Below are 26,738 nucleotides of genomic sequence, written 5' to 3'. Positions count from 1 at the left end.
CTACGCTACTTAAGCCGGCGGCTGGGCTTTCATGCCGCCGGTGTCCGGCACCTCGGCCAAAATGAGTACTTATGTAAGGTAGCAAAAAGGAAGGAATCGCGGCGCCGGCAGCGCCACTGACATGAGGGGAGCCGGCGCCGCGGCCTAGAATACACTTACGACATCTTCTAGATGGGTTTGAGCGCGGTCCTAAAGCTAAGACGCCAGGCGGCTGTGATTTCTTGCCGCCGGTGACCGACTGCGGCCAAAATGGACTCATCTTGTAGGGTAGCAAAATGCGGGAGAATTTAGTTTGTGGCACTACTGCCATTTACGACTTCCACACTTAAGCTACGCTATGCACGTCACGCTATCACTCCAACGCGCAAATTTTCAACGTGCACATCTTCATCACCTTTCGCGCCATCCTGCTTGAGCGGTTCCTGCTGCCATCAAGCAATTCCACCAATCATCGCACGTATTCAAACGATTCCACCAATGATCGCCAATTACTCCTGAAATAACCAATAGATTTGCTTACAATTTCCCCCCTGAGTAGTTCGGAATCTAGAGGCGTCTTCGTGGGCATATGAACGGAACCAAAGCTCGCCGCCGCCCCGCATCGAAAGCTCATTTCTAAAAATGCTGACAAGCACTCAAGCGCCTACAATGTCGTGATCGCGCCCGGCTCCCTGCGTCCTCTCATCCGACCTCTACCGAACCCAAATTGCTGCTGTCTACTGGGGCGGCATGCTCGCGGGCCCGGACATGCCCGTCACCGACGCCATGCCGACAGCCCCCGCCATGCCCGGCACCGACGCCACGGACAATATGCCCAAGGCCCCCGACACGGACGGCATGGCCAAGGCCCCCGACATGGACGACATGGACGACACGGACGGCATGGCCAAGGTCCCCGAAGTACCCGGCACGGACAGCATGCTCGGTGTCCTCCCCAAGCTCGGCTCAGTGAGCCTGTGTGCAGTCCCGGATGGTCCCGGCAAGCAATCCACGATCGAAGCCCCCAACATACCCGGCACCAGACGACCTCGTCTAGTTCAGCACGCCCGTGGTCCCCGACCAGCCCTGCGCGAGCAGCACGCTCGCGGACCCAGACCATCACGGCACGGATGGCAGACCCGCGGCCCCCGATCTGCTCGACACGGACCCCATGCCCGCGGACCCAAAGCACCCCCAATACGGACGGCACGTCCACGGCTTTGATCAAGCCCGGAATGGACTGCATGCTCGCGGACCAGTCCGGCCCGGAGCGGATCTCATGCACGCGGCCACCGATCAGCCCGACTCGGGCTGCATACCGATCCTCTACTACATCGACTTGGACAATACGCTTGCAGTCCCCGCCAAGCCCGATACGGAGCGCACGTTCGTGGCGATCGACAACTTCGGCACTGACGGCATGCCCGCGCCTCTCTAGAGGCCTTGCGTGGACGGCATGGCCGCGGTCGCTCAGAAGCTGGACATGTACAACGTGCTTTCGGGCCTCGACCAGCCCCACATGGAAAGCCTGTCGTAGCTGCCAGTGAAGCTCGTAGATCAGCGGACGACCGGAGCCCATGCTAGTTAATCTTAGATTCGATTAACGGAGCAATATATCAAACCGTTTGCTTGATATATTGAAACCTAGTTAAAAAATCTCAATATTGACTTATCAAAGTCAATAACGACATGATATACTAAAATCTAAATAAACATGCCAATGCCGACATCTCTGAATCAACCATGACACCTCTATACTAAGAACTATAGAAACATGTCACTGTTGACGAGCGCGCGAAGCCACGTTGTCGTGGTTGGCCATACAAAATCCAATACGCATAGCCACGTGGCCACAATCACCATTGCTTCGTGATATCACACTGAAATCCACAGATGCACGCTGATTCGGCAGAGTAGCCATATCATCGGAGCACCATTGATGTTCTTGTCGTCACGTAGGTCTTGCAGGGAACAGAGATACCGAGTAGTAAACTAGTCCAAGCTTTTGATAGCGTGTTACCTTTGGTTCAGCATGTTTTGAAATCCACTTCAGCATGAAAGCGGCGCTCTCTAGCTCGTCTACCCGCCTCTAACGCATCCATCTACTTACTTTGGAGCTACGGATTTGGAAGGCGTCGAACTTGCATTTGGCGTGGAGCTACCCAAGCGGGCAAGATATCGTGCTGGCAAACATCAAGAGTTACAGTAGCCTGGTATCGAGCAGCGGAAGCATGAATCAACGCGCTGTGCAGGAATGACAGAGGTGGATCGATGTACGCCATATTTCAAGCCGCATCACGGACTCAGTGACTTTTTTTTCCTCACGTGCAGTGCGTCTTCCTCATATTCGAACGGTTTTGTACGGCCACGGCTTCACCCGCAGGATACAATAACACTCTCGATACTGAACGGATTGCTTATAGACCAGGATTCAGGGTATTATATCTCTCACGCTGACAGACTATCACGGCAGGCTTGCTGCCTCAGCGTCCGTATGCTCGCGAGGGACTGTCCCCGCCGCTGCCACACAGGTTCATTCCGAGCAGATTAAAATACGACGATACCAAATGTGACTCTATCAAGTACTCTGCTCACGTATCACAACATTCTGGTTTAGATTCTCTACAGATGGGGATATCTCGAATTTTAGGGGAAAAAATAGGCCAAGGTTTTTTTCAGTTGAGTCTTGAACCAGCTCATTATTACGCACATAGCCGGCATTTGATTGGATAACTCTGACCAATGAGATTGAGACCTAATGGAACCCAAAGGGTCGGCGCCGGCCGCTGGGGACCTCGCTTACCCTACCCCACAAGTATACAAAATTCTATATTAATCTTATCCCTGCAAAATCGGGATAAGAGCGGTCGCCGGTGGGTTAAAGCTGGCATTTCCATCTTGACAAACGGCTGCGGTGCTTGGATGTGATACGCTTGTTATCTGCGTCAGGTCTTACCACAAGTCTTAAAATCAATCGCTCGAACTTCTGAGGTTTTTAGATGCCCTATCGTGACAGACATTGATCAAAAAGAATGGATTAAATCATAGCTGTTATGGGACACCGTGTATTTTCCAGAAAACTGAGTGTTGTTCCGGTACTACCGCGTGGATAATGGAAAATGTGCACCACCAGAATTCATCCAGTGCATAGTTCGGCTATTTTGCAGCCAAATTACGACGTATGTTCGCAGTTCGAAAGAACTGTGCTTGCCACCCTAGGTGAGTTTGTTTTCAAGCGACATTAAGCAACTTCAAGCTACATTAGGCAACATCGATTAGTACATGTAATACAAATACAATACAAATTTGTATTTGCACCACCCACTGCAGCAAGCAAAGCAAAACAAGGCAAGGCTAGGAAGCTAAAGCAGCGCGCCTGCTTTGCTGGGGTGTGCAACTTGTGTATATCAGGTTGCAAAACCTAGCCAGGTTTTGCCATTGTGTAACGATACTATTCAGCCAGGCTAAGCAGCAGTACAGAGCAAAGTAAAGCCAAACAAATCAAAGCAAAGCGAGGCAAGCAAGCAAGACCATGCATTTGTATAATATACCTAAATAGGATACAACGTTAGTGCTGTGAGGGAGTGTTTGAAGTTTATGGACTACAATAACTCAAAGTTAAATTACAAGCTGCAAAAACATCTCAAGCACGGTTCATCTTCTTCATTATGCTGTCAACTCTGCATTCTACATCAGCACTGTTGAGGGAATACAGAAGGCAGATAGGTGATGTCCTTTGGTAAAACAACATATTGTATCAAAAGCTTTTTTATCCAGCCTTAGCATTGATGGCAACCAATAGGGGGTTTCAATGTATTTGTATATTTAGCGACATTTTGTACTGCAACAGCAACACCAAAAATCACCGAGCTGCGATATCAAGCTGGCTTTTAAAGCCCGCGAACCAGTGAACAAGGTGCGGAGTTAGTCCGTTTGTGACAAAACCCATTGAATTCCACTGACGTATCGGCACTTGCTCCCTTTCAATTTCCCCGTAAAGATTTGCTTCAGCAGTAGATGGTCAACCAACCCGGTTAGTGTCGCGCAGAAGCTGTCGTCCATCGTGGTAGAATAAACCCTCTCCATCACCAGGATGAGCTGATAAAGACCACACTAGATACGATGAAGACCTGGTACGCATACTTCCTGCAGTCGCGTGACCACACCATTGATTTAATTTTGTCATATTGACTGCTCTGTTTTTCCGCTCCAAAAAAAAGAAAGCGACCGAACACATCAACGTGTACTCTCCCATATGGCATCCGCGTAGAGGAATAGCTAGAAGATGGAAGTTGGGCAGCACAGCCTCGTAGCCAAAGCGGGCTCGAACAACCCGATAAGAGCTGCCTTGATGCGATAAAAAGCTCTATACTTGGGCTAGACATATTGACAGTTGCTGCAAGCTCTGCGCGCATACAGCGGGCCCAAAGTTTCCTGGTGGTCCAATCTGCGGCGAATCACCACGTCATCCTGCAGGTGACAGTCCATCTCGACTCGGTTCTTGCAATGGAGACTCAAAGTACCACCGAGGTAGCGACCCAGCACGCCGGTTCCGTGGTGGCAATCTGCGTGTCCGCCGCCAAGGTGGTGACCGGCTTCGTCCACGCCCACGCTTTTGCGTCCACGTGGTTCTCGACGTTCCCATCGCTTAGCACGGGAGTCCACATTGTCGTCACTCGGCGCAAAAAGACCCCTCGTGGTCTGTCTTCGTCGCGTCATAGCTCTGACGTGGCTTACTGCAAGCTTTGATTCGGTCCTTGAGTCCTTTTCTTACTGGATCAGTCCAATCCACTCTCATCTAGCGAGTCTGGTCTTCCACTGGATCCCAGCATGTTTTACCGTTGATCACAAGTGATCGACACAATATCCGATCGCTTCTCCTGGTCGTGTCCCAACCAGGAAAATAGTCTTGATACATACAATAGGGATGTTGTCAGGCAGTTCATACGCGCCAGGCATGAATGCTTTCTGCAGCAGGTGCTTCATGTAAGTTCCATCGGCCGTGAACTCCTCGTGAAACAGCACATTTGGTCTGCGCACAGGCGCAACTTGTGCTGTTTTCAGATCGACGAACTTGTAACGATGGTATATTCGATGTAACGAAGAAGCACGCTCGTATGATATCGAGTGCAACAGTGTGGTGAACTTGTACGCTGTGCACTGAATCTGCTAATATACCTACTTACAACAGTAGCCTCTTTGTATATGTTTGCAATAAAGTGGAGCAACAGTAAGTTTAGGTGCATGTAATGAGGCGAAGCGAGATCTTTTACAGTTAAGTAAAAGCTCGCGCATACTCGCAATACCTGAGCGTCAAGTTATAGCTACACTTGTGAGTATAGTGCAGAGCGCGCTCTCACAGCCGCGTGGAATAGCTGCGGTCGTCGTCTCCGTACACAATGACGGTGTCGGGGGCCTGATTTACCAGGTGGAGGAGAAAATACACCGTTTGCAAGCCCAGATCGAGCGTGCCGAGCGTGCCCAGCACCTCGCTGGTCCAAGTCCGTATCCGGCACGATGGGCTGGAGCTTGTCCTGGTTTGGACCCCCCCCCCCCGCGGTAAATGTGATCGCGCGGCGCTCTGCTAAAACATATTTTAGATATTTCAGCGTAAGCAGTAGCTTTTAATGGGTAGTAGTAGCTTTTAGTGGAAATATTAGCAAATTATGGGTTCGGAACTATAGAGGAGCTGAATGAAACTAGGTTTAAGTGAATGAAACTTCTTCTGCCCAATACTTTATTCAAGTTGCTCTGAGTGTTTACTTAAATGCGAGGTTTTATATTGGGTGCTACCTACTTAAAGATGCTTTAAACCCATATTTTATGCAAGCCATTTTTGAGTGGATACTTACTAACCAGTTTTATACTGATGGTCTTCCGCGGAAAGCTGCAGGCTCTCAGCTTTTCGCGGAGAGAATATTATATTAAGCAGGGAACGGATAGACGAATTGAAGTAAAGAGAACGATTGAGGCGAACTGTAATAGCACTAGAGATAAGTATTTGCATTTTCAAGTAGAGCACTTCTACAAGCTGCACACATATCTCAGCCAAGGTTAGCATTTTTTTTAATTTTGTAAAGCGTTGCTAGTTGATATCTGGCATCTACAGTCGTAAGGCCAATTTCCGGGCAGATGCTGCGGCTACAAAGCAGGCGCAGCAGATGACCATAGCTCATACGAAAAGTAATCAATAAAAATAAAAAGGAGGTTATACCAAATCCTCCTATCCCAGCATTCGCGTAGCCCTAGTTTCAGATAATCTGGAAATATATTGCGGATAAAATACCGGCGGATTCTCCAATACGTAACCCCTTGGATGCGGAGGGGTGACAGGGGCAGTCTACCAAAACACCTTAACCCCTTCAGAAGGGGGTTAGGAAACGTATGTGTTTTCAGTATGCAATAGAAAACACAAGATTAAAACTGGGCGTTTTGCACACAGGTTGTAGCTAACCTCTCCGGTAATAATTCCGCACAGGATGGGAAATGTGTTAGAGAAAACACATATCAGCTGATCAGCGCATCACACTCCCGCATGTGGTCTGCTAAATATAGAGAAATCGACTCATTTGAGTAACAGGCACTATATCGAGGGAACATATTACACTTGACGGCATTTACGGCGGTGTCCATGAATGAGGACACGTCGGTGAAGGGGATAGCATCACTAAAATCGGGAAACATGACAGTGCAATGTATTTAGCAGCTAGGCCTCAGATCGTTCCTACTGACTAGTTGTCCCAACAGCTCGATCGCGAATCTGGCATTCCTTCGGCACAAACTCGCCGTTCTGCCAAACCCGGTGCCATATTTGCGTGCATGTCAGGCTTTCGTTGCTGGGATGTCCGCGAGCGCGGTTGCACAGAGTCACCAGGCCTTGATTCAAGCGTTTGCTCCCAGTACCGGTTGGTTTCACTGGTGATATGACGCCAAAACGACTTGGGCATAAAGTTGAAAAAAAAGATGAAGTGGAGACTTGCCAAACCTTGCCAGACTTTTTGACGGACCGCAATAGCCCCCGTAGAGATGCCCTGCATTTGGATCGAACGCTGGAACCTCCTCGCTAGACAGAATTTCCCATCCGTTCACTGCCATGTCCTTAACCCTATTGTGGTTGGTGGTCCTAAAACCTTGCATTATGCGTGGTTTTACAATTTAATCCAATCAAATCACCCCTCTATTGATTTTGACCTATTATATATATCACTTGCGTAAAACCAAGCATATTGCGAGGTTCTACAACAATAATTGCAATAATCATTGGTAAACCCCTGCAAACTGATATATTATGCTGCGAGGTGCGGTGAAAACCAAGCATTTATGCATGTTTTACACTTTACTATAGGGACTTCACTATACAAAAACCAAGTATAATATTGATCACTAAAGGGTTAAGTTGTACCTCGCGGAATAGCCCTGGCAGTAGGAAACATGGTGAGACAGAGAAAAGAAATTATTATGATGTAAACAGAAGTAACCAACCTGAATCATGGATGCGAAGAGCGTTGCATTCGTCGTCATTTAGTGATTCTGCAATGCGTGTTACTTCACCGTTGACCGACCCTGTCGAAATCTTGTTCTCAGGACCCAACGCGCGTTCACCGCGCCAGTAAGCTTAAACATCATCACCCTCGCCTTCTTCGTCCGTGCGTCCTCCGTGCTAATGACCTCAAAGACACCCGGTGTGGAGAATGAAATGGTCTCCAAGCTCCGAAACCCATCTGGGTATGAGACGCTTGTCAGTCCAGCCGGTGTTACAGACTGACGGCCTCAGCAACCATCACCATTCACACCACCATCGACTTCGTCCCGGTGGCGCGTTTGGTCCAGCGATAGAATTGGCTGTCGTTGCGCAGCGGTCGACCCCACTTTGAGTGCCTACATCGCTGGCAGCGCATTCGAGAGAATCCGACACTTCCATGTCAGCATGAGGATTATCGGAAATACCGTTCGCGTCAGCATTATTATCCGTAGGGCCGATCGGGTCAGCATTACTGCGGGATCCAATACCCTCCATGTCAGCGTTGGTTTCGATAGCGGTGACAGCGTCAGCATTACCTGCGTCCCATACACACGCCGTGTCAGCACGGTGATCATGCCAGCATAAAAGCAACGTAGCATACCTTCGAAGATGGGTCTGGATGTCGGAGTACCGGAATCGTTCCCGCGATCGCCAGTCCGCTGTGGTCGCTGTAGGTCTGCCTCGTCCGTCCGTTGCTGCTTCTTTGCCTTCTTTCTGGTTTGCTGTTGATCTTTCCGCGGCTGGGGTGATGTTTCAGGGGTCCTCTTGGTAGGTGTAACAGGAGTACCAGCTTTCGCAGAGGATGCGATTGTCGATGGATTTGCCTGCACCTCGGAACGGCTGGGAGTGAGAGCATGTGCAAGGCGGATTGGGCCAGCCGCAAGGTCTTCCTCCGGAAGTTCGCATACTACAAAGCATAATCGTTTCGATCCAATCAGTCAAATCACAGTATGTACGCGCCCAATACTTCTGCATATGTACCCGCTTGTCCTTCCGGCCGCACGAAAACGTCGGGTATGTTGAGCCTTGCGCAGAGCTCTTTGTCCGACCGGACGTATCGTCCTCCCCATTGAAGTAGTCGATCCCTTGCCTTCCTCCTTTCACTTTGCGACCGGATTTCACGTAGTTGTGGCTAGTTTCATTCAAAGAAGTCAGGTAAGAACAGCTTACGGAGCCACGCATATTCCTACGCGTAACAAGAAAGCCGTACTGTATCTGAATACCGGTCGCTGCCTTCCATGTCCACTTCTCCTTCCTCAGTAGCGGCCACACAGCGTTGAAATCCATGGCATACGCCATGACTTGTCTTCAGCTAGGCGAAATCCAAGAATGACTGGCTTCGCCGGGAGGAGGCAAAGGGGAACCAACATTTGAGTTTTTTTCAAAAAAGCCTGCCTGTCCTTGTTGGCGGTACTTCAATGCATGTGTTTTTCCTAACCAATCATATTTGGCGACCACTACACGTGGACCAATGAAATCCTAGGTATTTTTGGGAAGGTGCGACGGTCGGATTTTGCGGATTTAGAGGCATAGTGAAATCAAGTCTTTTTTATGCTGTTCAGAACAGCATAAAGTAAATCGCACAGGCTCCGCGTCCAAGGGGTTAACTCCAGTGGAGCTATCGGGTACCCCTGTGACTCCAAGGTCTATTTTTGGAGCAACGCCATTTTAGCTCCGAAAGTTGAAATAGCTCCAGAAACTACAGTTCTCTAATTATGCAGTTGGTCCTCAACTTTAGGCCATAACTTAATACAGTCCACAACATATACCCTTAAATGAGGGTTCGTTGTCCCTTGTAATTCCGCCCAGAACTACCTAAAATCGCATGCGTAAACCGATGACGTAAAACGGGAAGTTCAACACCTAATCTATGATCTTCACTATAGAGTTCTGAAAGTGGATATCCTTTTGAATCCAGCAGTACATAATAAGTGCTTGGTATTAAATAGAGCCCTTTGTAACTTATATCCCGCATAATCGGATCTCAAAACCGAGCCACCATTTACTGGGCCTCACCATCGTGTCGGACGTCGAAGCGTTCACATCGCAATTTGCACCGACTGCACACGCGCTCTCCTCTTCACTTCAACCTCCGCTCGCTCCACCATGCTTCGCTTCGACGGCAAGGTCGCTATCGTCACCGGCTCCGGCGCTGGAATCGGCCGCTGCTACGCGCTGCTGTTCGCCGAGCGCGGCGCCAAAGTGTGCGTTCGGCTGTGACTCGTCTTTCGTTGCCCACAGGTCGCTTCGGTATCTAACGCTCGTTGCTGCTGCAGTGTGGTGAACGACTTCAGCAAGGAGGCGGCGGACTCGGTGGTCAACGAGATCAAGGCCAAGGGTGCGTGGGCGTAGGCTGCTTTCTCGGGTGTGTGGCTATGAACCTGGCGCTGACGCTCAACTGCTTGTTGTTGGTGTGCTGACTCGTAGGTGGCGTCGCGGTCGCCAACTACAACTCGGTGACGGACGGCGAGAAAGTGGTGGCCACTGCCATCGAGAACTTCGGCCGCGTGGACATCCTGGTCAACAACGCCGGCATCCTGCGCGACGTGACCTTCGCCAAGATGACCAAGGCCCAGTGGAACCAGGTGCTCGACGTGCACCTCCAAGGAAGTACGTCGCAAGCTGTGTCTGTGGGGTTGTTTGCATTGGTAGTGTGGTTCTTTTGCTTACTATGTCTCTCCTCTCTATTGTGTAATCGTGCTCAGCGTTCGCGGTGACCCACGCCGCGTGGCCCCACATGCGCAAGCAGAAGTACGGCCGCGTGATCCTCATCACGTCGGTGAACGGTCTGTACGGCCAGTTCGGCCAGACCAATTACAGCTCCGTGAAGGCCGCTATGACCGGCTTCGGCAAGTCGCTGGCCAAGGAGGGCGCTCGCTCGAACATCAAGGTGAACATCGTGGCCCCCGGCGCCGGCTCCAAGATGACGGAGACGATCATGCCCGCGGACCTCGTGGCGGCGTGGAAGCCCGAGTACGTGGCGCCCACGATCGCCTTCCTGTGCCACGAGTCCGTGCCCTGCTCGGGCAAGATCTTCGAGAGTGGCGGCGGCTTCGTCGCGCAGGTCAAGTACGTGCGCAGCCCCGGCGTGTTCCTGGACCTGGAGAAGGAGATCACGCCCGAGGCCGTGCAGGCCAAGTTCGCCCAGATCACGGACTTCACCAACGCCACTGACCCAGATGACGACGAGACCTCGCCGCAGATCAAGCAGATCCTGTCCGCCAAGCTGTAAGCTGTCCTCCGCGTTGACGCACAGCATCATGGTTGGTTGACTCAGATTGAAGTAAGCAGCTCCCTCTTGGAGCATGCAGAAAGAGGAAAGTAGCTTTCGCATGGTCGCCGTAACGAAATGAATGAAACGTTCTTATGTGGCTTACAATGTGAAAGAAAGTTGCGCGACCTCCTCTCTATAGACTACGTTGCGCAACGTACCGCTGCGCGCACCGCAAGGCGGGAACGTTCCAAGGCATGCGACTCACTTGGCAAAACGACAAAGAGAAGGCGGCGGGTGTAGGCTGTTCACGGAGGAGTACTGTAGTTGCGAGCCAGGATGATCCGCCTTAAAGCCAAGCAGGCGGAGAAGAAGGCCGAGGAGAAGGAGGCGGCGGCCGCTGCGGCCGAGACGGGCGAGGCTCCCAAGCCCAAGACGAAGATCCTGGGCGTGGGCCGTGGCAAGCGCGCCGGCGCCAGCAAGAAGAAGCGCACGCCCGGCGAGATCCGCATCCAGAAAGGTGGGTGCATACAAAGATCAATACAAAATAGAGGAGATGGGGGCTGACCCATGTTGCTGTATTGGAATAAAGATATCGCGGAGCTGGACGGCGGCAAGGCGGCGTCCATCGACTTCCCGGAGCCGAACGACCTCACGGTGTTCAACGTCAAAGTCAGTGGGCACTGCTCTGAGCTCTATGAGGAGGAGGAGAAGGATGGAGACTGATGTGCGGTTTGTGTGGGCTGTAGGTCACTGTGGACACGGGTCTGTGGAAGGGCGCGGCATACGACTTCAGCTTTAAGATCCCGCCTGTACGGTGATATCTTAGAATTATACGATTGGGAGAGTGTGGGTGAGGAAAGCTGATGTGGTTGGTGGTTGTTTTGTATTGCAGATGTATCCGCATGACCCGCCCAAGGTTCGCTGCCAGACGAAAGTACGTGCTCCGGATCACCCGTCAAAAGATACATGCAAATTGGTTGATGCTAACGATGCTATGTTTGTGCTACTGTATGTACTGTAGATTTACCACCCCAACATTGACCTGGACGGCAACGTGTGTCTGAACATCCTGCGCGAGGATTGGAAACCCGTGCTGGACATCAACTCGGTCATATACGGTCTGATCTACCTGTTCTACGAGCCCAACCCGGACGACCCGCTGAATAAAGGTTTGTTGGCGAAATGGGATTTCACCGCAGTGTTGTAGCTGACGACTGTGCCGTTATATTTGCTTGTTCGCGTGGAGCAGAAGCTGCAGAGCTGTTCCGCAACGACCCCAAGCAGTTTGCCGCGGTGGTGCATCGGTCTTTGCGTGGGTACAGCGTCCAAGGCATCGAGTTTGAGCGGCTGATCTAAACTCACGCAGGTTCAGACCGAACCAAATAGTTCTGATTCGTAGGCGGCGGCGGTGAAGTGATCCGTGGGTAACACCACGAAAGTTTAGGAGCCAAGCGTCGTAAACAGCGCCGTCGCGGCGTATGGATTAACAACTACTCAATGGAGCTGATGTTTGGCTCTAATCTGGCATTGGGAGTATCGTTTACTTTATTTTATCAACAGGTTTGATACCCCTTTCCTAGCTGCCGTCTCGGGATTCCCGCTGTATGAAGTGTGAAAGGCTTTCAGCAATGAAAAATCGCGCTAGCAGATGCTACGAGATGTAGATGGCCTCAATTTCTTCGGAGGTGCTGTCACGAAGAACGTTCTCCTGTACACGCATAGCAATGTCAGCTCAACTCGTAGTCGATACTTAGATAAGAGAAGCATCTTACCCGCTCGAGCTTGCACTTGCCACCCACAGCAAGGTTCAGCGAGTACTCATAAAAGTAGCCGTCGGCTGTAGCCACATACAGCTGCACAATTGGGTTCTTGGGGTCTCTCGGGCCATGGATAGCGCATTGGTTCGGTACCCCGGTTGAGCGAAGTCGAGCCTAAGTAATTTGATAAGCAACCACAATAATTAGACAAGGGCATGGCATTTGAGTGTACAAATGTGTAGGTACGTACGTAAGCAAAGTCCCGAGTGCCTTCAGCGATGCCGGAAAAGGAGCTGGGGAGGTAGGCACTCATAACGCCAGCGACGTCATCAAAATTGCTCGTAGCTAAACCTGAGCTGGTGCGCGTTCCACGTGCTGTAGCAGACGACGACACGTGGTGGGCGGAAGGCTTGCCGGGTGATGGGTCTACCACTGATGAAGTTATCGGGCTCGGTGGAGCAGCAGCGCTTCCGAATACTGTGGAGCCGAATGTGCTCCCGGCAACTGCCAGAGTTGAAGTGATCGGGGTGAAGTGGCCGAAGCTGCCAGTAGCTGAGCTCTCAGCCCCAGTCAGTGAGAAAAAGTGGATGGTGCCCGTGTCGCTAGATGCGCACAGGATCGTCGAGCTTTCGTTGAAAGCAAGGCAGTAGACTTGAGCGCCGTAGGACCCACGTCGAAAGGCAGCAACCTTTTTCCCACTAGGAACAGCAAATACCCGAATCAGTGTGCCCTATAAAGTTCAAACCACGGTTAGCACAGAACTTCAGGCACCAGCACTTCTATCGAACTTTGCTTACCGATTCGGATGCTGTTGCGAGCAGTGTGCCTTGAGGGTTAAACGCCATCGCCACGGGGGCCGTGCGATGTGCCTGAAACGCGTTCAACACGCTAAGATTGTTGGCGTCATACAAAACGATCTCGCCCGGTGATGCGCCGGAAGGGAATGCTAGGTGGCCATTGTCATGCGGCGACAGCACGCACAAAGCCTTCGGGTTGGGCGACGTGTCCAGCGTCTCCAGGATCTTCATGGTGCTGATATCGAAAATGTAAATCTTGCGCTCCAGAACCGCCACAAGTCTGCAAGTCATCATTGCAAATAAATACGACATCAAGCACCCCCGTCAGTGTCATACTCCTATACGCCTTCACACAGCCTCAGTGGCAACCGATACCTCTGTCGGTTCATGCGCACCGCCAGCACGGCTGTGACGAAATTCAAATCACAAATTGCAGCCCCCGTCTTGGTGTTCCACACACGCAGTCTCCTCGGCGAAAATGCCGGCTACATAGTGCAGCAATGCATCCTGAGTCAATCGCTGACCAAGTGACACAACGCAAGAAACGAAGCATTCCACCCCACCTGGTCCCCAGCGCCCACCAGAGCCACCAGACTGGTGCAGTACAGCATCTCGGCAATGCCAATACCGCCAATGTCTTCCTGGAAGCACTTGCCGAACGGCTCGCAGTTGTAGATGGCGAAACCTTGGCGCGTGCCGACGCTGATGCATCTGAGAACAATGGATGATACAGCCACCCCAGCGTTAGTACCGTCCTTATCTGGTGCATATTAAACTGTCCATAGCAGAGCACAGCCACGAAGCGGGAGACACGCAAACGTACGACGCCTCCTGGTTGAAATTCAGGAAGAGCAGGTCGGTGCGGCTGCTCTCGGAGCTCCTCATTCTTCTTCTCTCGTGTTGCTTGTACTTTTGATATGCCCCTCCGATAATCTACACTTGAAATTGGTATGTCGAGTTTCGACCAATTAAAATACGTAATCGGTTTGAAGGGGGTTAATTCTAAGTGCAAAGGCAACTTCAACAACGGCAACTTTGAAGTTGGTAATGAGCGCTTACCATCATCACTAGGACGACTGGATCGAGGACGATGTACTGGGGGTGGATGTTATCTGGTTGGTTGCAACGGCAGCATGTGTAGGTAGTAGTAGTAGAAGAGATTGTATTTGGTCTACTATGGTAGCCATTAAAATCCTAAAGAAGATTTCATCATCACCACTCATGGCGATTCTCTTGGTAGCTGCATGCTGCTTACCCATACCTGTCGTGGTTTGTTCAAGGATTAATAGAAACCTGTCGATACAGTCATTCGTCAACTTGCCTTGTTCAACCGTTTGGGGACTCATCTTGTCCCTCCTTGCTATAATATTGCCTTCAACTGACGAACTCCCGTCACCCGGAACTCGACGCAACTTTGCTCTACCGATGTTGGCTCTCCTTCAAAGCAGCATGTGTAGGTCGAACCCTGGATGCTATTCACGGACGTATTCGGTGCGGTCGATGGCATGAAATGGTGAGATCGTGCGCCGCGCAACCTTTTAACTCCCCATCCGCAGATTTGGATAGCGGTACACCACGAAAGAAGTGTGGCCGTTCCCCCATTCATTTTTCTCCGCGAGTGCCGAGTCGAACTCCGCCGGGCTTTATGCATGTAGTTTGTTTATCCACGATTTCATTCTACAGTTTTCCTCGTAGAGCCACGATCGCCTTCGTCTTTTACTCCAGATTATTCGACATGAAACTCGAGACTGTTGTCGGTGCCGCTGCTCTAACTATCGCCATCGCGCTGGAGTCGGCTATGGCTATGCCCCAGTTCCTGCAGGAACTTCCCAACGGCAGCTTGTTCAAGCAGGATCTCGGTCACCCTGGTGACGACAGCTCCCAGCTGACAGACTTTGCCGAGGACTTCGATAGCGCTGGGCAGTCGTGGACCAAGAGTTTGTGTCAGCAGAAGTTCGCGGGCCAACGGCGAGGCCTTCGGTGACCCGTGCTGCACGTGGAAGAAGGGCGGCAAACCGGACTTCACGGTTACCCCATTTACGACCAGTCCAACCAAGGCCACCACATGCGCGTCCGGTGGTGCGTCAGACGCCACCAAGGCTCTTCGAATGGGGCTTTGGATGCTACGAAGGGCGAGACCGGTGGTGTTTCTGAGTCCACCAAGGGGTCCTCCAATGGCGGAGCCTCTGACGCTACGAAGGGCGACAACGGTGCTGCTGAGGAGGCCACTAAGGGGTCGTCTAACGGCGCCCCCGATGCCACGAAGGGTTCGACTCCGTAGCCAGCTTCGGGCAACACTTGGGGGTCGACACCTCTCCTTCAATGCGCTGCAATGGCAAGGCTGCGCGTAGAGACTAACCGCTACGCTTGAGTACCGTAACTTTGACGTTGCCGTCCAACAATGCTCGCAGTAAACGCCAGAAAATAACGTGAAAGAGCTTTCATTCATTGTCAGGTTGTGTTATCGTGTACTAAGTAGGTTACTTCGAGATCGGGTACCTGTACCAAACACACTGCAACACTACAACCTCGCGCTGATGTTAACAGCCTGCTACAGTACAGTATAGACCCGAACAACACTATATTTGTCGAGTTTCCAGCCATTGCAGGGGGCTTGCAGTGCAAGTTGCACCCCATACGTGCGGCGTATTGTCGTGAACACGCCGACGGATGAAATGTTCAAGATCGCCACCGTGATGTGCAGAAGCGCCCGACTCACCGTTTTGCTGTCTGCGTCAAGCATACATGGATACGCTTCACCATCCGCCGAAGCGGACGCCTGCACCTCCAGAACGCTTGTACATTTTCCTCGCCATTAGAAACTTTGCCTGTGAATCACTTTTATCCGTAAAATATTTGCCCCAGCACTCCATTCGACCGAGCGTCCTCACTCCACTTCTCACTTTACAATTTGCCTCGACATCCGCATCGCCAGAAAGACCGACCTCCCCACACAGCCAAGATGCAGATCCAACTTGCCGTCGCCGCCGCTGCCCTGACGATCGCGTCCACGATGGACTCGGCCCACGGCCTTGCCAAGTACCTCAACGAGCTTCCGAACGGCAGCTCGTTCCAGCAGCCGCTTGGACACCCTGGCAGCGACAGCTCCAAGACGACGGACTTCGCCCAAGCGTTTGCTGCCGCCGGTCACACCTGGTCCAAGAGTCTGTGTGAGGCGAAGTTCCCCGGCTCGAGCATGACCAACGGTGCCGCCTTTGGCGACCCGTGCTGCACGTGGAAGAAGGGCGGCAAGCCCGACTTCACGGTGACGGCCTTCACGACCACGCCGGGCAAGGCCACCACGTGCGCTGCGAAGGGTGGAGCTAGCTCGACTTCGTCCGCTGCTGGCACCTCTTCTGGCGCCGATGACGCGACCAAGGGCGCGTCCGATGCCACCAAGGGCGGTGTCACCACCGAGAGCTCTGACACCGGCGATTCATCCACTGGCGCTGCGGACGCCACCAAGGGCGGTGCCACTACGGAAAGCTCGGACACGGGTGACTCGTCGACTGGCGCTGCCGATGCCACGAAGGGCGGTGCCACCACGGAAAGCTCTGACACTGGAGACTCGACAACCGGAGCTTCTGAGACTGGAGCCTCTGAAACTGGAGCATCGGCCACTGGCGCCTCTGCAACTGGGGCCTCGACCACCGGTGCATCGGCCACTGGAGCATCGGCTGCTGGTGCATCGAAGGGTTCTCCCTGGGGATCGACACCTTCTACCCCGACTTCGGGCGGTGGTTGTGCTGCCAAGACGTCCCGGGCCAGGGCGCTTCGCCGCTAAGTGGAGCAGCCTCCTTATATATGTTCCACAGCCACGCTAGCAAACTCCAAGCCAGGTAGCGATGGAAGCTGCTTCGTGTCGTTCAAGTACTCGCTCAGTTTCTCTAAGAAGCCTCAAGAAGCTATGAGAAATATACACGTTGGTCGTTCACTCCATTCCCTTGCCAAGGCTGATCAATGTATTTCATAGTCAAAGCGTAGAGTATTCTAGTTCACTGGTATTTTGAGTTTTTGGTTCCGAATCAACACCGGAAAGGACGTAGTCGCGACCATGGGCAATGTGTGCTGCGGGGGTGGCAACTCGGAGATGCTGGCCCGCCAGGAGCTGCTCAAGGAAGGCAACGACTTCAAGAAAAAGAGCGCGTTCCTGGGAGTGCTGAGCCGCACTGAGAGCGTCTACTTGCAGCTAAACCCTGCAGCTACAAAGTGTGGTTCCCTGCTATCGTAGAATTTGGGCATGACAGGGGCGAAAACTAAGTCGGATTTCGTATTGCATGGTGACAGACTCATGTGGCGACAGACACCGGGGCCAAGCGCCTCTGAAGAGCTACCGATTCACCGGATTGGCAAAGTGTGCCCGATGGGTACGACACATGCACAGCTAAGCAGCGCTTCGATGATGCCTTGGGGACTCACTTGTTCAACGTCCGCAGGTCGCCTTGACTTGATACTTCTCGGACAAAATGGCCAGAAGCTGCTCGAGTTGACGGCTGGAGCGACTAGCGTCCGGGATCTCTGGGTGCAAACACTGGAAGAGCTTTGTCTTCCTGGCCAAGCAGAGCAGAGTGAGGCTGACGCCAAGAGCTTGAATGAGAAGCTTGAAAAGCAGAAAGAGAAGCAAAAGGAGGTGCGACGTAGTGCTATCGCGGCTATCTACTTGTGAATGACTAACGTGTTGGCTTGGCTTCGCAGCAATACTGGAAAGACCGAACGGAGGAGCTCGAGCAGCGACGTCTCGACGCTGAAGAACGCAAGAGGAAGATCGGCGTCGTTGGCATGAAATACACGGCGCAAGCGATGGCGAGAAGATAGATAAAAGCTAATAGATACCACCAATCAAGGTGATTCCACTTTCAACCATAATTATTTTTTTTACGTTAGTCAAAGTGTTTCACTCGTCAATCTGCGCCGTGGAGCTCAAGTCGCCGGGAGGACCAATCAGCGGGCAGTGCGGCGATAGAGCCAGCTGACCCAGCGGTCCGGCCAATCAGAGCGCGCCGGTGAGCATCGAGAGCGCCACGACTGGACGACGGCGACTCCCTTGTGGAGCCAGTCGACCGGAGCTCCAGCGAAAGGCATGCACCTGGCCGGCATGCTTGCACGCCACGGCTGGGCAGCTCGGGGGTGAAGCCGCGGACCAAGCTGGATTTCTGCGTCGCTGCGTGCGGCGGCGTATTGCGGCGGTCTTTTGACCGTCAGCCGGAAGGCGGGGCCTGTGGGGGGTCCACGGTGGTCTACATGTAGCCCACCGCGCCGTGTCCCATTACAAACCAGGCCACGGGTGACGCCGTGGGCCCTCCTGGTAGTCATAGCCTACAAAGGTTGCGTGCGATACTGGCAGGTCACCAGATCGTCGGGTGTGCGGCACTCCAACGTGCGCACACCCTCCACAGCACTCGTAGTGACGCGCGGGAGCATGCTGTCAGTCAACGTGGCCTGCGCTACATGGAGCTGGCTGCGACGGGGTGGTCCTCTCATGGTGCACTCATGGCGCGGCGGGGCGAAGAAAATCGCAGTGGCAGAGACCCAGATACGGCTGACTCGGGGAAGGTGACGACACGTCGCCGCATAAAGCGCTGCTGGGGCGCTCGCTGGTGGCCTGCAGCACATTGGGAAGAAGGAACGCAAGTCGGCCCAGGAAAATGCAGTGGAGAACTCAAGCTTCGGAGGGCAGGCGCTGCTGAAGGAGCAGCGGGACCGCGTTCGCTGTCCGCGGTACCAAATCGACGGAAGTCGAGTAGACCGTTTCAACAATTCGGCGGGGCATCGGGAGATATGAGCTCGGTGTTGACGGTGGATGCGTCGGTCGTTATCTTAGTTAGGATAAATGAACTCAATCTAACCTCAACCTTGAAATGAAAAAATAGTCAAAGTGTTTGCCCCCCAACAAAAGTTGTTAGTTTTCATCTTCGCCGGTCATTTTTTCAGCTGGCCACTGCTGCTCTTGTTCATTCATGGACGTGGAACGAGGCGGCGATCTCGAGCATGCTCGTCGTGTCCAGCGTCTGTCCATGAACCGGTCCAATTGCGCTGAGCACTGCAGCCTTGGCGACTGCGCCGACAGGAATAGCAGCTTTCATCTCTTCACCAAAGAACGGCACATAGCCTAGCGCAGTGGAGGCCGCGCCAAGGTCGCGCGCCAGCATCGAGATCGGCGCGCCGACAAGCTGCAGCGGGATGCCTTGACCCTTCTTCGTGCGGCGCCAGCCATAAATGAAGCCCGGGCGCAGCGCCACACCCGTCTCGGGGAACCTGCTCACAGCGACTCCACTGTTCAGCATCAAGACACGACACCAACGTCTCCAACCTCCCCCGGCACTCACCTGGCCTGCACAGCGGCTTCCGCCCTCTCCTTCCCATGGTAGTAGCCGTACATGGGCAGCCACGACGGGTAGTACGAGCCCACGCGGGAGTTGGACACGAACACGAAGCGCTCCACGCCCGCCTTCTGCGCCGCGCGCGCCGCCACAATCGTCGCGTCGCCGCACAGCTTCTCCATGAACTCGTTGCTGCCGAACGCGCCCACCGTCGAGACTGCAGCAGCGGGAATACCAAATAATAACAGCAGAGTTAGTCAATACATCGACGCAGGCCTACAGGCAGGAAGGTCGACAGCACGCACTGACGCCCGTGACGCCCTCGACGGCCTTGGCCAGCTGCTTGTCGTCGAAGACGTCGCCCTCGTGCCAGTCCACCTGGTCGATCCAGGGCACGTCCTGCCACTGCGGCTTGCCCGACGGGTTGAGGCTGCGCACCTCGATGCCCTTCTGCACGGCGCGCTGCAGGATGTTGCTGCCCACGAAGCCGTTGCCGCCCACGACCAGCAGCCGGTGCTCGCTCTTGTCGTAGGCCTTGAGCGTGTGCAGCGTGCTCTGCTGCATGCGCTTCGCCGCGGCCGCCAGCATCGTTCTATAATAGAGTGGGGGCGGAAAGTTAGCGGGTGGGGAAGTGCGCGCTGTTGCTGGTCAATTGAAGAGTGAGAGACTCCAGCCACAACAGGATGAGACGAGTCGAACCCCGAAATAAGCACCATCAGAATTAGAGCTAAGATGTGTACCGTTGTTTTGGTACATCTTGAAGTGGACGATACGAAAGGTCGCGGAGCAGGGCAACGGACACGTTGCCATTCAGCTTCGAGCTCGAGAGCAACACTGCAGGAGAGATATGGTGCGTTGTAGGGAGTTTGTGGGGAGCTGGAAGATGCTGCGTGTTGATACATGGACTAATCGTTTGTTGTAGTCGAGTGCCATGTCCGCTTCGGCCTTCGCGCGGTCCCGCGCCGCGCTGCGACGCAAGCCCAAGCCGGTCAAGAAGGCGCTGGACGAGGAGGATCTGGAGGAGATCAAGGAGGCGTTCCACCTCTTTGACACGGACGGCAGCGGCACCATTGACGTGCGAGAGCTGAAGGCTGCCATGCGGGCGCTGGGCTTCCAGGTCAAGAAGGCGGAGATCCGGCAGATGATCGCCGACATCGACAAGGACGAGTCCGGCGCCATTAACCTGGACGAGTTCATCGAGATGATGACGGGCAAAATGGTACGTTGTCTGCCTGTGTGTTGATGCAAATGGGTTGATTCATTTCTCATGGTGGTTTTTGATTCTCTGTAGAATTCGCGTGACTCGCGCGAGGAGATCATGAAGATCTTCCAGCTCTTCGACGACGACAACACGGGCAAGATCTCCTTCCGCAACTTGAAGCGTGTGTGTACCGAGCTGGGGGAAACGCTGACGGACGAAGAAATGCAAGAAATGATCGACGAGGCCGACCGCGACGGAGACGGACTCATCAACGAGGAGGAATTCTTCCGCGTCATGAAGAAGCGCAGTGGCAACCCACTCGATGATCTAGACAGCGACGATGATTGAGCACGTTGGGTTTCTTGATCCAAATCTCGTAATACACGTGCTACTTTAGCGCTACTATACCAACGCGCTTTGACCTATTATATTAGTGATTCTGTTGTTGCTGCCACTCCACTCGATTGCAATGAGCGCAGTGCTACTTGAATACGAGGGTCTGTTATGCTGGCTATGCGCTTCTCGAGTTTTACGGATTGCAGAATTTCCTGCACGCTTCGCTTTACAACACGAGTGTTGGCCAAAGGCGTAGCGATGACCGCTGGCGTTAAACTTGCGGAGTTGTTCCCTCCGGCACGAGTTGCTGGTCGTATGTCAACAATGTTGCAGCGAATCCTCACCGTCGTGCCAGTGGCTTCAGATTTCTGCCCCAGTCGGCTGGTGATCATCGTGGAGATTGGTGAATCATCAGCGCCGACTTCTCGGTCGCGAGTTCGCTCCCCGGGCCAGCCTTGGTCAATATCACTTTCATCGATTCCCAGAAAGAGCTCCTCCATCCGCTCTTGAATTGAGACGATTGGCTTTCGGATAGGCACATCAAAATCGTGAAGGCCGGATGACGCTGGCAGCTTAATCTCTCCATGGCCTTCCGTGCGCTTCCTCCTCCACGAATCCCTCGAAAATACGCTTAGGTGAAGGACTGGGGCGGCTACAATACCACCAAAGTCGTGATCGTTGCCGGCCTCAAGCGAATGTTCCGCTTTGACTAGTTTTAGGCTGAAGTGCTGGTGACTTCCAAACGCTGCGGAAGAAACGCAGTCGGGATATTGTGATCGCTGGGGTAGCGACAATGACGTCTTCCCTCGCGTTTGACTCTGATTTCCTGACAGCAGTTTCCACTTTGAGCACCCTGCGCGGTCAGGCAACTCGAGCTCATACTCCACCGTTACCGGGTCCGCCGTCTGAGGATTATCCGCAGCTACCACTTCGAGCGATAGCATCAGTTTTCGCTGCATGGTATTGCTGGTAGTGAATCTGGGCTTGTCAAGTTGCTGCCACCGCGTCACCTCCGCTGTGTCGCGTTTTTCTTCTTGCAATCGAATTTCTCGAGAAAGCCATTGGTCTTCAGTAGACGCAAAAGGCAGCAGGTCGTGTGCGTTGTCAAGAACATACTCGTAAAGTGAGCCCGACGGAGTAGATACATGGTACGTGGTGAGTTTAGGCCCCTTGATGAGCAGGTCTGGGTCGTTTTCAGGCTCAATTATCGGCGCTGAAAACCCTGGTGTGGCACAGAATAACCCGCTTTCCTTGTAAAATCGCAACGAGCAGAGAACGCGTTCCTTGCCTTCGATGAGAGCAACGATGTGCATCGCTCGAAATTTATCCTCGCGGTTGGCTCGCAGCCACGCTCGATGCTGGTTTGGCGTCCATACGGATTCATTTCGTTTATCACGCGGCCGTCGGGCGAGGTCTGGTGGGATCAGGTGCGTGGAGTCTTTTGAAGTGCTCGGAAGGTCCTTGACGTGCTAGAATTGCAGTTAGCTCTTGTGTAGGAACGAAATGGTAGCAATGAACAAACGATCTCTACCTCTTTTGGAATAAAGTCATCAACATCAACATACGATGACAAAATGTCGGCGTTGTCGACGTCGGGCGATTTTCCATCCCCACGCTGAAGAACAAAAACGATACGTTAGATGTTTTTGCATCTCTTGTATACGCTGGAAGTTATACAAACCTTTCGATTCGATAGTTGAATGCCTCGCGCTTCCAGACGCTCTTGCTCGCGCTTTTTTTCGCTGGAAATCATGAGAAAACATAATAAGCGTGTGAGGTTTTGCAACAAATTCAAAGTACATTCACGTTCTCTGACGCACCTCATGCTCAGCTTCTTTTCTTGCCACCGGAAGCAATATCTCCATGTTCTTCCCACAGACACAGAATCTCCACTTGCATCGCCTCCAAACCCGGAAATCTACTCAAATTCGGCATGAGTGACGCATATTGTCACCCTCACTTCGTGTTGCAACAAGTAGTGCTTACCGACCTTGCGCAGCGTCACACTGATGAGCAAATTCTCCATCGGATCGCGCACATGATAGTACTGAGTCAATGGCATGGTGCTCACTTGTATCCAATTTCGCTCTGCGTCCTTTCACGGAATTGACTTGGTTTTTGGAGTGCGTCTTTTCATGAGGATAGATCAGTCGTCCAGATGAACGAACTTGGCGACGACATTCAATGTAAGCTTCGATTTGCGTTCCAATTACCACCGTAATCCTGCTTAGGACACTCACTACCTACGCTTAAAACTTGTAAGCCTACGTTGCCGTCGGTAGTGAACACGGTTCAAGTCCCTCTTCGCGATTTGCCTACGAGTGCGTGACATACCATCTGAACGATATTTTTGTAAGAATTTCATTAACGTCTTTACTAGTTTGTACAGGGGTGGCTCTGAAGCGTATTCACTTCTAGATGGAGACGAGGATTCCGACTGGCTCGATCTCGGTATTGTGGATGTGGAGGTAACCAGTGCTCACCTGTGCTTTGGGTCTCCCAGTGCTTCGTCTCGAAGTCAATCTCACCGCATCTGCACAGGCTGAAACGGAATCGAAGCGCCAAGAGGCCGAAGTTCGCTTACGTACCCAGTCGAACGAGTTAAAGCGCTTCCATGACAAGATTTGCATGCGCGTGATGGAGCAAGAGCGACGAAATCGCCTTGAAGCCCAACGCGCACAGGAATATTTGGTGCGTGAAGCACGAGAACCCGTGTGAGATCTTGAAACTAAATTATGTTCCCTGCACGATAGGATGCGAAATGTGCTAAAGTTTTTTCAACCACGGAGTCGACGCTGCAGACTGAAAGTACCCCAGTAGCTCGGATTTCGACTCGCCTGCACTTCCAAAAGCTGAGAGAGAGTAAAAACGACGTGCTAAAGGTACTATATCCTGGTGCCGTGGCTAAGTATCGTGACCAAAACTGACGATTTTCATTTGTTGCTGCCTAGAATTGCCCTCTAGGGCAACAAATTGATAAGGTGTTGAGTAAGAGTGCATTACTTCCCTTCAGCTTAGACAAAACTCACGTTCTGTGCGTCATGTTAGATTATCCGCCAGGACGCTCAAATGCGGGATGACCTTCTTCGATCGACTGAAATCTCACGCTCAGCAAGCTATATCGACGTCAAATCCGAGTTTGAAGACCCTGCTGACGTGGTTTTGCCACCTGAGTCGCCAGTCTTGCTTCCAGAGCAGGTAAGTGGGGCGTTCATGGGTGATAATTTACTAGCTCAGCACGCTAATGGATTTCAATCTGCGTCAGCGTGTGGCCCTATACGCTACAGTGAGACGACAATACATGGAGATGAATCGAGCCAGAATCCAGAAAAATGTTTGGCGAGCGGCTAAGCTTTTCAACTCTGGTACAAGTAAAGCTAAGTCCCCCTTGTCGAACACCTCAATCGCAGCAGCGGTGCGTGGTAGTAGAGCTCGTCGAGCTGATAACTCCGGTAGCCACAGCTCTGTCGAAGGCTGGGCTACCGCAACTGGTGTCAAAGTGTGCGTGAAGAAGAAAAAAACCTGTCGTATCTCGTCTTTTGGGTAATCTAACACTTCGTTGTGGCGCTCAGGATCGACATGACATCGGGATGTGACGCTCGAGTGCACCGCCAAACCACCACCTCGTCAACTCCGTGGAGGAAGAAAACCCCTAAAGGTTCCTCAAAAGAGGTAGCGGCGACAGAACATGAGCGCTTCATTCGAGCTCTGCAAGCACAACTAGGAACTCCCGCCCTGTGCTCATGTGCAAAAGCTGGTTCAAAATCTAGCTCGTCGTCTCAACCGTGTGCCAACAACTGCGCTTTGTACAACCAGCCCAAGAAGCGTGAAAAGCTCCTCGCAAGTGTGTACAAGCAACAGCAGCAAGACACGACTACGACTGCTGCTTCGACAATCCGTTAGCTCAGTTCCTGCTTCCCATCGTTGAAAATTCATCCAATTCACTGACCATTTAATTCTACACTGTCATGATGACTTCACCGTCTTCATCCTGCGTCTCTTTCTCTTCATTGCCTGCCCAGATGCCATTCCACACAGTGCTCCAAATGTCAGGCCCATGCTTTTCGACGTAACGATTGAATGTTTCTTGCTCACGTTGTGCCTTTGACGTCCACGCATCCAGCTTCAGCGGCTGTGCTCGAGGTTGCTGCTGCGGTTCTTCCTCCTCTTCTTCCTCAAGCTGGGTCTCGAGCTGATGTAAGTCCAGTGCGCTCATGTTACTGTTGGTGCTGTCTGGGGGCCCACCTGCGACGCTGCTGGCAGTGCCATCACTGGTATGAGAGAGAATGTCGTGGTCAGTCTCAATCTGTTTCACAACAGAAGTAGCTGTAAGAACACGCCCACCATCATCTTGCAAGCTCTGGTCTGCGTACCTGTTTGCTCGCACTTGCCATCTGTCGAATCTGCTCCTTCAAGCTATCAAGCTGCTGCTGTTGATCCTTAATGTAGTCGTTGGCGTCTTCAAGCTGCCTCTGGACAATAGCGTTCTCGTCACGCAGCTTGCGTACGTAGTCTAGCATTACGCGTTCCTCTCCAAGCATCTGCATTTCCTGCGTTTCCAGCACGAGCGCTTCGATCGTCTTCTTCAGCTGGTTCACAAGCAGATCCTTCTCTTCAAGTTGCAACAGCAGTTTGCCGTTCTGCGCTTCATGCGGACATGCCCCCGACCCTCGTCGTTCATCATTTCCATTAACCTCTCCACACGATGCACCTCCACTGTCTCCTTCAGCAGTCTCCCCTTCCTTTCCACTCTCAATCTCCATCTCCTTGGTCTTCTCCGCTGCATCGATCTGTTCCAGTCTCTGCGAGAACAGTTCCTTCACCTCGGCCTTTGTAGCCAGCTCCGCCGCCGTCTTGTCCTTACTGATCCCCTTGTCACCTCGCAGCGACGCGTCCGCATGATGCACTAGCAGCATCTTCGTGCACTCCACGCTGTTCACATCGCACGCCAAGTGCAGCGGCGTAGCGCCTTCTTCGTTGCGGGAGTCCACCAGCTTCAGCGCTTGCACGTCCTCCCTCTCCAGCAGCGTCTTCATCACTGCAGTCGCTTGACAGGACGCCGCCCAGTGTAGCAGTGAGCCCCCAGTAGCTGCGTCCGTGACGCCCACGTCCACGCCGGCCGCCAGCACCTGCTCGACGCTCTGCACGTCGTCGGCCGCGACCTGCTGGATCAGGAACTGGTGGAACACCAGCACCAGGTCGTGCGCCTTCAACTGCTGCGCCAGCGCGTACGCCGACCGGTTGCCATCGCCATCTCCGCCTTGTGCGCCGTCCTGCGGCTTGCTCTGGTGCGCTGGGGGGAAGCCCGCGGCCAGCAGAACGCGCAGCGCGTCCTTCTTGCCGCTCGCCACCGCCACGTGCAGCGGTGAGCGGCCGGTCACGGGGTCCACGACGTCGCTGAGCGCCAGGCGGCCGCGCCCGTGGTCCGCCAGTGCCTTGATGACGTCCGAGCGGCCGTACTCGGCCGCCAGGAAGAAGCCGTCCAGCGCCTCCTGCAGCTCCTCGGCCATCTCGATGATAATGCTGCTGTTGTGCTGACGAAGAGTGCCACTATCAACGATTTGATTCGCCGAAAAGGGGCAAGTTCAGATGTAGCCAAGTCTGATGTAGCC

The 26,738-nt window shown here is 53.0% G+C and overlaps 15 protein-coding genes across 15 annotated transcripts; 8 read left to right on the top strand and 7 right to left on the bottom strand.

Moving 5' to 3' along the window:
• Positions 1-729: 729 nt before the first annotated feature.
• PHYSODRAFT_323515 (hypothetical protein) lies at positions 730-1,417 on the top strand (the record flags this gene model as incomplete). Its single annotated transcript, XM_009519045.1, has 2 exons — positions 730-948; positions 1,037-1,417. The coding sequence occupies 2 exons, from the start codon at positions 730-732 to the stop codon at positions 1,415-1,417; spliced, it is 600 nt and encodes a 199-aa protein (XP_009517340.1).
• A 2,939-nt stretch (positions 1,418-4,356) lies between these two features.
• On the bottom strand, positions 4,357-4,698 carry PHYSODRAFT_323514 (hypothetical protein; the record flags this gene model as incomplete). Its single annotated transcript, XM_009519044.1, has 1 exon — positions 4,357-4,698. The coding sequence occupies one exon, from the start codon at positions 4,696-4,698 to the stop codon at positions 4,357-4,359; it is 342 nt and encodes a 113-aa protein (XP_009517339.1).
• A 2,005-nt stretch (positions 4,699-6,703) lies between these two features.
• On the bottom strand, positions 6,704-6,859 carry PHYSODRAFT_470002 (hypothetical protein; the record flags this gene model as incomplete). The annotated part of the gene is made up of 1 exon (XM_009519043.1): positions 6,704-6,859. A coding segment is annotated over one exon (156 nt), but the record flags the coding sequence as incomplete, so codon positions are not given.
• Positions 6,860-7,759: 900 nt separating this feature from the next.
• PHYSODRAFT_294972 (hypothetical protein) lies at positions 7,760-8,800 on the bottom strand (the record flags this gene model as incomplete). Its single annotated transcript, XM_009519042.1, has 3 exons — positions 7,760-8,037; positions 8,103-8,391; positions 8,483-8,800. 3 exons carry the CDS (start codon positions 8,798-8,800, stop codon positions 7,760-7,762), a joined length of 885 nt encoding a protein of 294 aa, XP_009517337.1.
• Positions 8,801-9,607: 807 nt separating this feature from the next.
• PHYSODRAFT_538205 (hypothetical protein) lies at positions 9,608-10,884 on the top strand (the record flags this gene model as incomplete). The annotated part of the gene is made up of 4 exons (XM_009519041.1): positions 9,608-9,705; positions 9,778-9,839; positions 9,929-10,111; positions 10,207-10,884. 4 exons carry the CDS (start codon positions 9,608-9,610, stop codon positions 10,731-10,733), a joined length of 870 nt encoding a protein of 289 aa, XP_009517336.1. The 3' UTR covers positions 10,734-10,884.
• Positions 10,885-10,996: 112 nt separating this feature from the next.
• PHYSODRAFT_353725 (hypothetical protein) lies at positions 10,997-12,108 on the top strand. The gene is made up of 6 exons (XM_009519040.1): positions 10,997-11,232; positions 11,305-11,384; positions 11,462-11,524; positions 11,608-11,649; positions 11,737-11,884; positions 11,965-12,108. The coding sequence occupies exons 1-6, from the start codon at positions 11,052-11,054 to the stop codon at positions 12,069-12,071; spliced, it is 621 nt and encodes a 206-aa protein (XP_009517335.1). The 5' UTR covers positions 10,997-11,051; the 3' UTR covers positions 12,072-12,108.
• Positions 12,109-12,366: 258 nt separating this feature from the next.
• On the bottom strand, positions 12,367-14,154 carry PHYSODRAFT_470141 (hypothetical protein; the record flags this gene model as incomplete). The annotated part of the gene is made up of 7 exons (XM_009519039.1): positions 12,367-12,423; positions 12,488-12,646; positions 12,723-13,202; positions 13,270-13,549; positions 13,645-13,754; positions 13,833-13,980; positions 14,093-14,154. 7 exons carry the CDS (start codon positions 14,152-14,154, stop codon positions 12,367-12,369), a joined length of 1,296 nt encoding a protein of 431 aa, XP_009517334.1.
• An 865-nt stretch (positions 14,155-15,019) lies between these two features.
• On the top strand, positions 15,020-16,672 carry PHYSODRAFT_448914 (hypothetical protein; the record flags this gene model as incomplete). Its single annotated transcript, XM_009519038.1, has 2 exons — positions 15,020-15,210; positions 16,435-16,672. Coding segments are annotated over 2 exons (429 nt in total), but the record flags the coding sequence as incomplete, so codon positions are not given.
• Positions 16,673-17,632: 960 nt separating this feature from the next.
• PHYSODRAFT_310135 (hypothetical protein) lies at positions 17,633-18,084 on the top strand (the record flags this gene model as incomplete). Its single annotated transcript, XM_009519037.1, has 3 exons — positions 17,633-17,636; positions 17,706-17,899; positions 17,965-18,084. The coding sequence occupies 3 exons, from the start codon at positions 17,633-17,635 to the stop codon at positions 18,082-18,084; spliced, it is 318 nt and encodes a 105-aa protein (XP_009517332.1).
• Positions 18,085-19,162: 1,078 nt separating this feature from the next.
• PHYSODRAFT_349450 (hypothetical protein) lies at positions 19,163-20,177 on the bottom strand (the record flags this gene model as incomplete). The annotated part of the gene is made up of 3 exons (XM_009519036.1): positions 19,163-19,524; positions 19,596-19,806; positions 19,895-20,177. 3 exons carry the CDS (start codon positions 20,175-20,177, stop codon positions 19,221-19,223), a joined length of 798 nt encoding a protein of 265 aa, XP_009517331.1. The 3' UTR covers positions 19,163-19,220.
• Positions 20,178-20,520: 343 nt separating this feature from the next.
• Positions 20,521-21,138, top strand: PHYSODRAFT_476233 (hypothetical protein; the record flags this gene model as incomplete). The annotated part of the gene is made up of 2 exons (XM_009519035.1): positions 20,521-20,808; positions 20,881-21,138. 2 exons carry the CDS (start codon positions 20,521-20,523, stop codon positions 21,136-21,138), a joined length of 546 nt encoding a protein of 181 aa, XP_009517330.1.
• Positions 21,139-21,192: 54 nt separating this feature from the next.
• Positions 21,193-23,188, bottom strand: PHYSODRAFT_310132 (hypothetical protein; the record flags this gene model as incomplete). Its single annotated transcript, XM_009519034.1, has 3 exons — positions 21,193-21,212; positions 21,251-22,564; positions 23,113-23,188. 3 exons carry the CDS (start codon positions 23,186-23,188, stop codon positions 21,193-21,195), a joined length of 1,410 nt encoding a protein of 469 aa, XP_009517329.1.
• A 461-nt stretch (positions 23,189-23,649) lies between these two features.
• Positions 23,650-24,053, top strand: PHYSODRAFT_469282 (hypothetical protein; the record flags this gene model as incomplete). Its single annotated transcript, XM_009519033.1, has 2 exons — positions 23,650-23,817; positions 23,880-24,053. Coding segments are annotated over 2 exons (342 nt in total), but the record flags the coding sequence as incomplete, so codon positions are not given.
• Positions 24,054-24,705: 652 nt separating this feature from the next.
• On the top strand, positions 24,706-25,029 carry PHYSODRAFT_469362 (hypothetical protein; the record flags this gene model as incomplete). Its single annotated transcript, XM_009519032.1, has 1 exon — positions 24,706-25,029. The coding sequence occupies one exon, from the start codon at positions 24,706-24,708 to the stop codon at positions 25,027-25,029; it is 324 nt and encodes a 107-aa protein (XP_009517327.1).
• Positions 25,030-25,084: 55 nt separating this feature from the next.
• On the bottom strand, positions 25,085-26,636 carry PHYSODRAFT_553214 (hypothetical protein; the record flags this gene model as incomplete). Its single annotated transcript, XM_009519031.1, has 3 exons — positions 25,085-25,452; positions 25,514-25,795; positions 25,877-26,636. The coding sequence occupies 3 exons, from the start codon at positions 26,634-26,636 to the stop codon at positions 25,085-25,087; spliced, it is 1,410 nt and encodes a 469-aa protein (XP_009517326.1).
• Positions 26,637-26,738: the final 102 nt, after the last annotated feature.

The sequence above is a fragment of the Phytophthora sojae genome (genome assembly GCF_000149755.1).
Source record: "Phytophthora sojae unplaced genomic scaffold PHYSOscaffold_1, whole genome shotgun sequence".
Classification (NCBI taxonomy): domain Eukaryota; phylum Oomycota; class Peronosporomycetes; order Peronosporales; family Peronosporaceae; genus Phytophthora; species Phytophthora sojae.
Note: the sequence above shows the minus strand (reverse complement) of the source record. Positions and strands in the feature narration are given on the sequence as shown.